The following is a 13,243-nucleotide window of genomic DNA, read 5'->3' on the forward strand; positions in this document are numbered from 1 at the left end:
GCAAAAAACAACCCAGAACAGTGACACAATATGTGGTACAGTATGCTACATACACTACAGAAGATAGTGGAGCCTATGTGTGTGGCTCAGTGAGGACCCCTGGTGAGGTCAGCATTGACAGTTCTTATGGCTTGCGGGAAAAAACTCCGTCTTAGTCTCTCGGTTCTCGCTGTGTGACTGCGGAGGCGCTTGCCTGACCGCAGCAGCTGGAACAGTCCGTTGTTGGGGTGATGAGGATCCTTCATGATCCTGAGGGCTCTGCTACTACACCTCCTGGTGTATACCTCCTGCAAGGGGGGGAGGGTAGTTCCAGTGGTACGTTCGGCTGAACGCACCACCCTCTGCAGGGCCCGCCTGTCCTGGGCAGTACAGTTCCCAAACCAGGCAGTGATGTTGCCTGTCAGGATGCTCTCCACTGCTCCAGAGTAGAAGGACTTGAGGATCCTCACCGAGACCCGGAATTTCCTCAGCTGCCTGAGGTGGTAAAGACGCTGCCTTGCCGTGTCTGTTTGTAGGGTCCATGTTAAATCCTCTGTGATGTGGACTCCCAGGTACTTGAAGCTGCTCACCCTGTCAACAGAAGTCCCATTAATAACCAAGGGCGCCTGCGTCCTCGATTGTAATCCTCGACTAAAGTCCACAATCAGCTCCTTAGTTTTGCTGACGTTCAGGTGGAGGCTGTGTCCTGGCACAAGAGTGACAGATCAGTCACCTTCTCGCGGTAGGCCTTCTCATCGCAGTCGGTGATCAGGCCCATGACAACGGTGTCGTCACCAAACTTGATGATGGTGTTGGAGCTAGACCTGGCCACACAGTCATGTGTGTTCAGGGAGTACAGTCGTGGGCTGAAGACGCAGCCCTGGGGGGATCCTGTTTTCAGGGTGAGGGAGCTGGACATGTGCTTCCCCACCCTAACCACCTGGGGCCGGGCTGTGATGAAGTCCAGGATCCAGGCACACAGCGGAGTATTCAGTCCAAGCTCCTTCAGCTTGACAGCCAGTCTGGTGGGGACTATGGTATTGAAAGCTGAACTGTAATCGATGAACAGCATTCTCACATAGGTCCCCTTCCGGCCATCCAGGTGCGTGAGCGTGGTGTGCAGTACCTGGGAGACCGCGTCATCCGTGGATCTGTTCTTCTGGTACACAACGGGTCCAAGGTGCAGGGGAGGGAGGCGCAGATATAATCCTTTATCAGCCTCTCGAAACACTTCATGATACCGAGGTGAGGGCCACTGGACAGTAGTCATTCAGGCAGGCAGGAGAGGCGATCTTCAAGACAGGAACGACAGTGGACCTCTTGAAGCAGGACGGGACCACTGATTCAGCCAGGGAGATGTTGAATATTGTAGTGAGCATTGGGGCTAGCTGGTTAGCACAGGTCTTCAGTACTCCCCGGATATGCCATCTGGGCCCGCAGTGTTCCTGGTGTTTACCCGCATCAGAGCCTTCCTGACATCATGCTCTGACACTGAGCGTGCGCGCTCATCCCCAGCGGTGTAACTCCAATTAGCCAGCGAGCTAGCGGTGCTGTTGCCAGACTCAAACCGCGCATAAAAGGAGTTCAGTTTGTTGGCTAGGGAGGCGTCCACACTCATGGCTGGGGAGGAGCTGCTCTTGTAGTTTGTTATGGTCCGCAGCCCCTCCCACAAGCATCTGGTGTCCCGCTGCTCCATCTGTAGCTCCACAGTCTCTCTGTACGTCCGTTTAGCGCCATTCACCGCCCTCCGCAGATTGTAAGACGCCGCTTTGTAATTGTCCATATTACCGGATACAAGACCGTCGTAAGCGGCCGTGCGAGCATTCAGAGCGCAGCAGATGGATTTATCAACCCACAGTTTCTGGTTTGCAAATATCCGAACTTTCACCATGGGAACGATGCTGTCCGCTAACGTAGCCACAAAGCTCACCGCTACGTCCACAAACTCGCTGACGTCACTTGAACTTGATTGGAACATGTCCCAGTCTACGTCAGCAAGTGCGTCCTGAAGCACAGCCTCTGATTGGTCCGTCCACCACTTCACTTCCCTCGTCACCACCAGTTCTAGCGCCATCAGAGGCCTGTAAACGGGAACTAGCGAAATCGGTGGTTTGATTTCCCGAAAGCAGGGAGCGAGGCGGTCTTGTATCCGTTCTTGTACATGTGTAGCAATGGTCCAAAGTTCTATCTCCCCTGGTGGCACACGTGATGTGTTGGTGGAAATTTGGCAGAACTTTTTTATAGTTCGCCCTGTTAGTCTCCATTCAACACCACAGCCGCGTCGGGATGTTTGTTTTGAAATCCGCACAACACATCATACAGGTCCGATAGTGCTGTGTCAGTGTCCGCTTGCGGAGGGATATAAACGGCTGTAATGATCACCGTGCTGAATTCCCGCAGGAGATAAAATGGACGGCATAAGATTGTCAGCTGTTCCAGGTTCGGCGAGCAGGAGCTGGAGAGAGACTTGGTGTTGATAGGGTTACACCAGCAGTTGTTTACCATATGGCAGACGCCTCCACCTTTGGATTTCCCCGATCTGTCGCCGCGGAACACGGAGAAGGACTCAGCTGGACGAATGGCTTAGCCTGGCACCAGCGAGTTCAGCCATGTCTCTGTCAGGCAGAGAACGCAACAGTTCCTCGCGTCCCGTTTGAATTTAATCCTCGCTCGAGGTTCATCCATCTTGTTCTCCAGAGACTGAACGTTGGCAAGAAGGATGCTTGGCAGAGGTGGATGGTAAGGTTGCGTCCTCATTCTGACCCAAATGCCACCTCGTTTACCATGGTGCTTCCTCCGTGGTCCCGCTCGTGGAACAGCGGCTCCATTTTTTTGTTGTTGTTGATGTTGAGCGTGTTAGAATTTCAGTCAGTCACTCTACTTCCACAGATAAAAAGTCCCAATGTTGTTCGTTTAGGGAATTTTTAAATCCACGAGTGCATCGCAGCCGTAAGAGATAACTGCCGATGCTTTTTTTTGACATTATGATAGAAAACGGAAAAAAATACTAAAATGTGCAAAAGTCGACCGGAGCGCCGGCGCAGGTGACCGCAAGGGGCGGCGCCACTGTCACCATCCATCCATTCAAATTCAGTCCAAAATTTGCTGAGATCACTCTTTACTTATCTGATTTTTATGTTCAGTATTTATTTTGAAATGGCCTATTTGCGGCGCAATTCCAAAATGATATACAGAGTCAAATCTCAAGTCCATATGCTGTCAATTCCGAGACAAGATGGTCCTTCAAAATGCGGACTCGGGACTTCAGTTTCTCGAAAGCATCCCTTCCTCTTATTGGTTGATTTTTTTTTTTGTTTTCTTTGTTGGATATTTTTTCATCCAAGGGCGCTGTTCCTTTTTTGTGAATGTTTATCCATATCAACAGTTTATTGATCACAACTGTTTTTTTATCAAATTCACTGTGGCTGCCAATCTGAATCAGATTGCATTTAGAGAGAGAAGCAAGTGCATAACACAAATCCATTCAATGGCTGTATATTATAAATGATCATCTAGATAAAGTATCAAATATGGGATTTATTTTAAGGAAACAATCTTAGGAATGACCACTTTAATTCACAGATAGGTAGATAAATATCACAGTATACATTTGTGGTAATTTCAGAGCGAGACACATTCGTCACTGACAGTTCAGTGGTGTTAATCTCCTTTCCATTTTGCGTCATGTGTCTCTTCTCTCTATTCCAGTGTTCATACGGCTTCATCTACGATGGGGACCAGCTCAAGGTCACCTGCTTCCAGTGTCACAACAGTTTCTGCGCCCAGTGTAAAAAACCTGTAAGTGATGCATGTCCATGAATCTGAAACGGTCCTCGTTGGAGCATTCAGTGCAGTTTTTTGGGGGGGAAATAATCACAGATCGATAAATAGTTATATATCATAAATAGTTCCAAATGTACCTGCATGCAACTAAGGTCTCGTTTTTATTTGAACTTGTATAACTATGCTGTTACTTTACTGTACTATACTGTAGCTAGTCTAGGGTCATTGATGGAGCTAGGCTAGTTGCGTCTGTCTGCAGCCTTGCATTGAGCTAACACAGTTAGCAGCAGCCTATCTCAGTATTGGGCACACAGGAATAAAATTGGTATTGACCTTCTCTTCTGAATCTGGGGAGGATGGACACAAAGCTCATTTCCATATCCCTTTTAAGATTTTGGAAATAACTCATGGTTGACCGATTAATCAGTGGGCCAATTAGTTGGGCCGATAATTGTGCATTTTGAGAAAGTTGGCATAGACCAATGCCTGCCCTCACGAGTCCTATAAGCAAAAAGTGTCTGCCGATTAGTGTTGTCAAAAATATATATTTTTCTATACATATTGATTCTGAATATTTGAAACTATTTCAATACTCATTTTCCGCACTATTGATATACTGGTAGCAACAGCGCTTCCTCGCTGTCTGTTCCCCTTTGACATCAAGTTGACACACACACCGCTGCAGCGCCCACATGGCCCCGCCTCCTCTCACTCACTTGTTGTCTTCATTCCGTCTCATTTGCTCCGATTTGTTATGTTGTTAGCTCATTAAAGAAGCACAGTGAGCCTCTGTCACCAGTTTTGAAAGAAAACAGCAGGAATACTGTTTGGAAATACTTGCATTTGAGGCAAAACGTAAATCAGCAGAATTCGAGTGGAGTTTTTTTTCTCCTCTAGACCGCTGCGCCATGGGTGCGTTCCTGTGGCAGTTTTCCTATGTTTTTATTTTTGATGAATTTATTTTTGTGTGTTACCTAACTTGTATGAAACAACAACTGAGGTAAGGGACAGTCCTTTTCTGTCCAGTTACAAATAAACAACCCTGTGTGTCCCGTGTCGCGTCACACCGTCTCCCCGTTGCTTTCCATTACTATGGCACTTAATTTTGTAAAGACTGGGTGTTTTTGTGTAAATGCTTTACTTGTAAATAATAAATCCTGCACTTCTGGGAAACTCTCTATTCCTAAGCAGACTTTAATATGATGCCGTTTATTTTTTATTGTTTATCATTGTTTATTCTTCATTGATAATTTATTTATTACAAAGTTTCATTTTTGATTACCTGTGGACATTTATTTAGTTGATACATTTTTATTTAAAATAATTGCACTGCAGAGACAATGCATACACTAACATTTCAGCAACAGTTCAGCAATTTTGTGTCTCATTTGTTATCATTATTAAATTGTTGTATTTTATCAGATGCAAAAACAACAACATGATATTGGCATTATATACCAGCCACCAGCCACCCAGCTCTCTGATATCAGCATTGGCCATTGAAAAACCCATATAGGTCAACCACTAGAAATAACACACTTGTGTTCATTTAACCACCCGTCATCAGAACTGAATACCATGGCTTCTCTGTCCACTGGCTTAGACAACATCATGGCCCATTGATTGTTCCAAAGCACAACACAAGTTAAAATGGTCAATAAACAACACTTTATTTATCATGCTTTTCAATTCAGTAATTAATAGTTTCCGGCTGAAAAAAGGTTAATTCGTACATTGCTGCTTGATCACATTGCAGATTTTTACCACAAAACCTCTAAATGAGATTAACCCATATCAGTATCAATAACAATTGTTTGACTCCAATGTGTGTGTGTGTGTGTGTGTGTGTGTGTGTGTGTGTGTGTGTGTGTGTGTGTGTGTGTGTGTGTGTGTGTGTGTGTGTGTGTGTGTGTGTGTGTGTGTGTGCACGTGTGTGTGTGTGTGTGTGTGTGTGTGTGTGTGTGTGTGTGCACGTGTGTGTGTGTGTGTGTGTGGCGTATATATACACATATATGTATATACACACACATATATGTGTGTGTATATATATACACACACACAGTATATATTCTGTCACTGTCTGCAGTGGGAGTCGCAGCATGCGGGGCTCTCCTGCGAGCAGTACCAGTCGTGGAAGCGGGAAAATGACCCCGAATACCAGAGACAGGGCCTGGCTGGATACCTCCGGGACAACGGAATCAGTCAGTTAAAAAAAAAAAAGAAGAATCCATGCTTTCCAGTAATAGATAATGAGTTTTAACAAATGCCGATAATGCATGTGAACACCTGTGACATTATGTCTCTACTCAGTCTCTACTCTAGGGCCCTGGTGTGATGTAGCCTTAAACAGTGTGGATCGATTGAATCGCCACAGAATTTATGGGATCAATGAGTTTGTGAAGCATTAACTAGATGATCATTTGGGCCCCACTTTCGAGACCTTGCAGATCCTCTGGGACTTGTGTGTTAGTTGTCCCTGGGGGGATTGACATAGTTTGGGAATGCTGTTCAGGAGTTGACGAATTAGCTAAATTACCTTTCCCTTCTGGCTCGCTGGGCCAGTAACTTTCTAAATTCACTGGCCCTGCCATTAAACTTAAAGCCACTGGCCCTGAGATAATATTATTTTGATATTATTTTTCTAGTCTAGGTTAGAAATAATCTAAATTAAATCTTAGTTCATAATTCACCCTTGGGTTTGAGGATTCTCTTGGCACACTGGGCCAGTCACAGGCTTCATCAACTAGCCCAGGGGGTTGCAAATGACTTTTAATAACCCAATTTTCCTATTCTGCATTTTTTTACATTGTTTTTCCATGTTGTGGAATGCGCATTGAGATGTCGCTGGGTATGGAAAGTGCTGTGTAAATAAAGTTCGAGATACTGACTCCAATCCACGCCACCTCTCCCACAGCTTGTCCCAACTGTCGCTTCCAGTATGCCCTCTCCAAGGGGGGCTGCATGCATTTCTGCTGCTCCCAGTGTCGCTACCAATTCTGCAGTGGCTGCAACAACCCTTTCCACACTGTAAGTCCACACCCCCACTCTTCAGACTCACCTTTCACATGTTTTTAAAGTGTAACAGGGTTCTTACCAGGTCCTTGAGGTGCTAGAAGTGTTGTTATTCAAATTGCAACATAATAAAAAAAAATCCAGAATCACTTTGACAGCATAGATTAAGCCAGGGAAATGTAAATGTGATCCAGCATGTTTGTAATTTGAATAGGTACTTGAGGTTCTTAAAGTGCTTGAAAAGTCCTTGGAAAAAAACATCATAGAATCCTGTGAAGCCAGAGGTGCTTGAAGTGTTGTTATTGAAATTGTAACATTACATTACATTTAGCAGACGCTTTTATCCAAAGCGACTTACAATTGTTCAAACACTGACGGCCATCAGGAGCAATTAGGGGTGAAGTGTCTTGCTCAAGGACACTACAGCATGCTAGCAGGAGGAGCCTGGGATCGAACCAGCAACCTTTGGATCACTAGACCACCAGCTCCACCGCCTGAGCTGATCTCTTTGACGGCATAGATTATGCCAGGGAAATGTAAATGTAATCCAGCGTGGTTGTAAATAGAATGAGATTAGACATATAGATATAATATATACCATAAATATTAATAATAGACAATGAGACTTGGATTACATAATATTTCATTCATAAAGATCAAATTGAAAATGTATTACATTTGTTTTGCGTAAAGTCATTGAAAAGGAAAAAAACTGTTTGAAAAAGTACTTGAAAGTCCTTAAATTTCATTTTGTAGTGTCAGAACGAACCCTGGTGTTTAGCTTTTTTTTTTACAACTTTTATTATTTCCTGATAATTTGTATGCATCTTTTGAGAAACTTGTTGTTCTTGTTGCAGAAATTTCCCTCTGGATAAATAAAGTTTATTCTTTCTATCCTAAGCGATTATAGTTCTATGGCAATTGTTTTAATTGTTCTAAAGTATATATTTTAATTCTAAAAATGCTCTGTAATCGTGTAAAGTTAGCCAGTTTGTCGTTTCAAAGTACAGTCCATTAAGTTGTCAGTTTTCTGTAGACAACACAGAAGCTTTGAGCAAAAGGATACAGAAAAGACAGTTGCTTGTTGTGAACCTCAGCAAGATCTCCTTGTATATTTTATTCACTGTAGATATTGCTGCTGGGGCCGAGCAATACAAGTAACCATGGCAGTATTTTTTTTCCCTGCCTGTGTTGGGGAGGCTAAGCCAATACCTATGGATGCTAAGAAAATAGTTGATTTTCGTGACTTTGGATTCCCTAGTAACTCAGAAGTAACTCTGATCTCATAAAGTATATTCCACACTTAATAAAAATGTATCAAGTGGACATACTGTAAAATATATCCTATTTTATTGAGTTGGAGCGCACTATTTAGGGGTTCATCCCGTAGGGTAAATCCCCTTTTCTAATCGTTGAGGTTTTTATTATTGTCAAAGTTTTTCGGGCTAAAAGTGTCTGGTACAGGACAACCACTAGAGCTACGGACACGGTTGAGGTATCGTTGGGAACGGGACATCACAGATATGTCGTGGTTCCAGTTTCATCCAAATCGATCCACAGAGAAGCAGCAGGAAATCATGCTGCATTCCACGGGAACTCGGAAATCTTGAATTCAAATCAGTAGTACCCATGTTAACATAACATAAAAACGACTTAGTAGTTCAAAACAACATCAGACTGTAAAAGGCTTGCTACGTGGGTTCAGTGGAAGCAGGAAAGGAAATGCATGCTGATGTGGAACTGTCGTTTATTAAACATAAAAAAAGGCCCTTATGCGGCAAATAATAACATCACTGATTATGACAGTGACAAAAATGCTTTGAAATTCCTCCAGCTCCGGACACCAGATGCTTTGCTCCGAGCGCACACAGGATCTCTACTTCCATGTCACCCCTGAAAGAAGACAAACACACACACACACACTAGGAAACTAAACCTCTCCCAGCCGAGTCTGACCAATCAGTGTCCATGGGTCTGTTAGGGAGATTCAGAACAGCTGTGCTGGGTCAGGAAGAGGCCAGCTCTGTCTTCTGCAGACCATGGCTTAACCACACCCCTGTGTCTGCCACATAGACATTCGTTACTCCGTTTACTGTGTCCGCCACCATGGTGCTGTGACGTCAGGTCCGTTATCATGGTGTGGAATGTGGGTGCTGTGGTTTAAGCAGCCACATCTGTCTTGGGTCTCGGTAATTGGGCCCGGGATTAGCGGTGGCTGTACACCTGTTGCTCGTCAGAGCAATCAAGGAGTAACAGGTAAATCACCCATCCCGACACACACGAGGAGAGCCTCTGTCATCACATGTGTCCATCTGCTTCTGGCTTGTTCATCTTGCACTGTGGCAGGCGGAACTGCCACACTTGGTAAACTCAGGAGTGGGAAATCGGCTTTGAAATTCCAACTTAAACGGCCGTTCCTTTTACACTTTTCCAAATAGAAGGTTGGAATTTCCCGACTTAAATGGAATGCAGCATTAGTTGCACATTATATCTGTCATTTGGGTTAAGGTTAGTTACTACATGTATACTTGCATATCCCATATACTGTATACATTTAGCCACATTAAATCTGTATGAATGGGGCCACCATTTTTATTAATACATCTTAACGATTACATTACATCGATTACACACGCATTTTAGTATTTTTGGAGCTTATAGAGCTTATTGTGCATAATAGCCGGGTGTCATGGCATTTCACTGCATATATGTATGACCGTATTTATTTGTATGTGACAAATAATCTGTTGAAGTTGAACTTGTATCTGGTTATATGGTTTTTCAAGTGGGCATATTCTCTTGTGGCTCCATTTGTTGTATGCTGCCTACTTTCATGTCACAAGGTCTAAATGTGAACTTTGATTCTCAAATTAAGGTTTCGCACAATATAAATCTGTCATTCACAGTCTTCCCTTTCCTCTTGTTTTCCGGGGCTCAGACTTGTGCGGTGGATCAGTGCAGCGTATCAGGTCTGCACGCCCATCACCCCAGAGACTGTCTGTTCTATCTGAGAGACTGGGAGCCCAGCAGACTGCAGGCACTGCTGCAGGTACACACACACACACACACACACAAGCACACAGCTTCATGGCTTCATGTAGCATCGCTAAAAAACGGCTCAATATCTGTTACCGAATATATATATTTTTTTGTTTTAGAACAATAAAGTGTTACTATTGGAAATTGATTAAAAAGTCTTGTGCTCCTGTTTATGAGGCTTCTTTTAATATAACTTCAACCACTGTAAGGTTTTTGAATTCACATTTAATGCTAGAGCATCAAATGTTCCTATTACATTAATAAATGTAAAAAAAATGCTCAGATATCAACCTCAAATATTGGATCTGATAAATCGGTTCAAATATGAACGTTCAAAGCTTATGCTATGTACTTATGAAGGACCACTTATTGTAGCATATTTAACAGCCCGAAAATTCCTCAAGTGGTTTTCTCTTTGGTCCAATCAAACTAGGGCCCTTTTTTTTTTTTTAATGGGTGGGCAGAAAAAATTTGCATGGCCGAAAGTTAAAACAAGTGACTTTGTTTGAAAAGTGAGGCTTTAATGTAGTCCATGAAAAAACTTCTAAATATATATTTTTGTGGCTCTCTGGGAGTTCACAGACTGCCAGAGAGCTGCGTGGGCTGTTTTGGAAACATTCAGCTCTTTGGATTTCATTCAGGATTTTTCCAACAAAACTCTTCTTTGTTGCATCACTCTTAGTGTTACAAACAGGGAAGTTCGAGCAAAGTGAAATTAATGTACCACCGCAGAATATCTATAGAATTATTATAATTAAAGTAGTATAGGATTCCTATTTATTTATTATTTTCAACCTAGGCTTACAACTAGCTTGCTCCGCTGCAGCAAAATTGGTCATAAATTGCATTTTATTAGCTTTTGCACTTCTGCATATCATCTCTTTTGGCTACATTGATGCTGTAGTGTGTTTACCTATTTTAAAATGTAAAACTGCACTCATTATCAAGGAGACCGAAATGTAGCATTATATGGTTTAATAAACTATCATAATAAAGGACTATCAGTGGGGCACCACCTCTTTCTTCGAGGAATTAATTAAATCCAATTGAGCTGATTAATTGGTTCAGTAAATAATTAAATCTCATAAGCTAGGGGTGTATTTCTTTCTGAAACAGTGGTCTCTATTTTCTATTTGAAGCAAAATATCTCAAACGACGACGTTGGAAAAAAATGAAACATATATTAATTGCTAAAATGTTTGGCAATAAAAGACAAAATAAAGAAATTGTCAATAAAAAATGCAGGTAATAGAAAATCAAAGAAACAAATGGATGAAAAGAATGGATTTTTTAAATGACAAACTCAACTGGATTGGTGGAAATGGAGGAAGTGTGTGATTTGAGGTAGAATAAACAAATGAAAGGCTAAATAACATTTCAAAGTTCTGATCTTAAGACTTAAAACACTGTCTGACATCAACTCTTAGTCAGATGACGTAGCAGAGGAGTTCTCTGTTTTACTTGTCACAGTGTGTGAAGCTTCGCCAATGGGGGCTTCTGCAGTGTTGCTTGGGCTCCGTCCGACGACACTATATTCTTCAGCAGGGAAGCCACAGGAGCGCAGTGTTGGCAGCTTGGAGAGATGCAGACCATGGTGCTTTCCAGGATGTCCTGTTGTCCCTTTTACGGGGTCGCTTTTCGATAGCGTTGGAACTGTCTAGGTAGTGGATCACAGTCTGTGATGTGCAAGTCATCTTGAATTTTGGTTACTAAGGTACAAAAATGTCTAACTGCAGCTAGTTTTCCGAACTCAAACTACACGGAACTCAGGCAAAAAACACAAGAAAGACCTGAAGATACAGTTTTCAGACACAGGAGAAGAACCTCTTATCTTTGGCCTCTTGAGGGCAGTCAAGACACATGACAAAAATGCAAGTGAATCCATCCATTTCACATCTCACAACTCCCTCACATTTTTGCCCATTTGAATAAAAACATTTGCATATTATGATTACTTTGATTACTGGGTAATTTCATTAATAAAGCATAATAGAGAGAGAGAGAGATTTCATAACAGACCAAAAGGGAAGTTACAAAAAGAGTGTGAAATTGTTCCTTTGTTTTATCTATGCATTGTCCTTATTTAATTTATCCATTGTGTCTTCGGTCTTCTGACCTCAGTGTTTGTGTAGAAAAAAAACAGAGCCGAAATGGGGGAGGTTGATGATTTTACAGCTAACTGGACCCCCCTTTCTTATTGGTCATTAAGTGGTTTCATATCCCGCTGCTAACCTTCTTATAATTTTCGACCATCTCCCTCCCAAACAGTGGAGGATCCAGTTCCTGTCTGGGTAGTGTTATTCCAGACATTTTAACGTTGCAGGTGTGAAGCAAATGCAACAGTTCCCCTCAAAAGAGCCTTCTGTGTTGGAGGCTCACAGCAATAAAGCAGCATTATTAACTCTCTCCAAATCATGGGAGATCAGGGTAACACAGCTAAAAACAGAGGTTGCACCGCTTCCTACTGGCAACTAACTGTAGTCAACAATGTACTGCAGCAATTACGCTGTGGAAATTGCAAAAATAAGTTTTAATGAGTATATTTTAAGATAAGATAGATCTAAAGGCTTAAATGTTTGTCCAGTTGGACTCCATTTAATCACAGGGAGAAGCTGCAGTAGAATGCTAAATTCCTCAACAGTAAAGCATTGTGTTATGCTTCTGTGCTTTGAGTTCAGATAAATGAGGGGAACTGACATTTTAATATGGTCTAGGTTGAAAAATAGAAAACCTATCCTTAAAGTGGAAGGGGGGGGGCACCATTTTGATAAAATCACCCAAATGATGGAGAATTTTAATCTATGCAAATTCAGGAGGAGATGAATATAGATTACACAATATGGAGATTCCAATATAGATTAGAGCCTTGTCAAGGAAATGGAGCGGAACGTTCCAGATGAAGTCACGCCAGCTTGCTTGTTCTAACCCTGTTTCAAGTTTCTTTAAACTAATCGAGCAGATGTTTGACGGTTCACAATGCACACGCTACACTTTACAGCTAGAAGTACTTATGGACACATACATATGTTGGCGTATAGACTAGCTGGTTATTTTCCTTTTCTATGTATATCGATTTCCAAATAACAGTTGACGCCATTATCATAACGTAAGCTCATAGACGTGGCCATGGTCTTAAAATCCAACAAGGGCATATAGCTGTGGTGTTAGGGTGTCCACATACTTTTGAGTAAACTTGATTTAAAACATTAATTAATTACTTAATTAATTGGTTGATTGATTAATTAATAAAACAATTATATCAGCTATATTTTTCAGAAGGGAGGCGCCACATTATCTTGTTCTGCTAAAACCATGTTAGAAAGAGGGGAGTTTAAAGCTATTTATTTTTCCGTCCTTTTGGCAGAACAATGGAGTGGCCTTCAACTCTGACTCACCTCCAGGAACACAGACAGGTAATTTACACTCAACA

The 13,243-nt window shown here is 42.3% G+C and overlaps 1 protein-coding gene across 2 annotated transcripts in view; it reads left to right on the forward strand.

Moving 5' to 3' along the window:
• Window positions 1–13,243, forward strand: part of rnf31 (ring finger protein 31) — a 49,164-nt gene that overhangs the window by 31,771 nt on the left and 4,150 nt on the right. For both annotated transcript variants that reach the window (XM_080011163.1, XM_080011164.1), the window contains exons 17-21: window positions 3,688–3,777; window positions 5,849–5,963; window positions 6,677–6,789; window positions 9,713–9,823; window positions 13,178–13,226. In XM_080011163.1, the coding sequence (XP_079867289.1) occupies window positions 3,688–3,777; window positions 5,849–5,963; window positions 6,677–6,789; window positions 9,713–9,823; window positions 13,178–13,226 (478 nt within the window). The remainder of the gene's footprint in view (window positions 1–3,687; window positions 3,778–5,848; window positions 5,964–6,676; window positions 6,790–9,712; window positions 9,824–13,177; window positions 13,227–13,243) is intronic.

The sequence above is a fragment of the Zeus faber genome (genome assembly GCF_960531495.2).
Source record: "Zeus faber genome assembly, chromosome: 12".
Taxonomy (NCBI): Eukaryota; Metazoa; Chordata; class Actinopteri; order Zeiformes; family Zeidae; genus Zeus; species Zeus faber.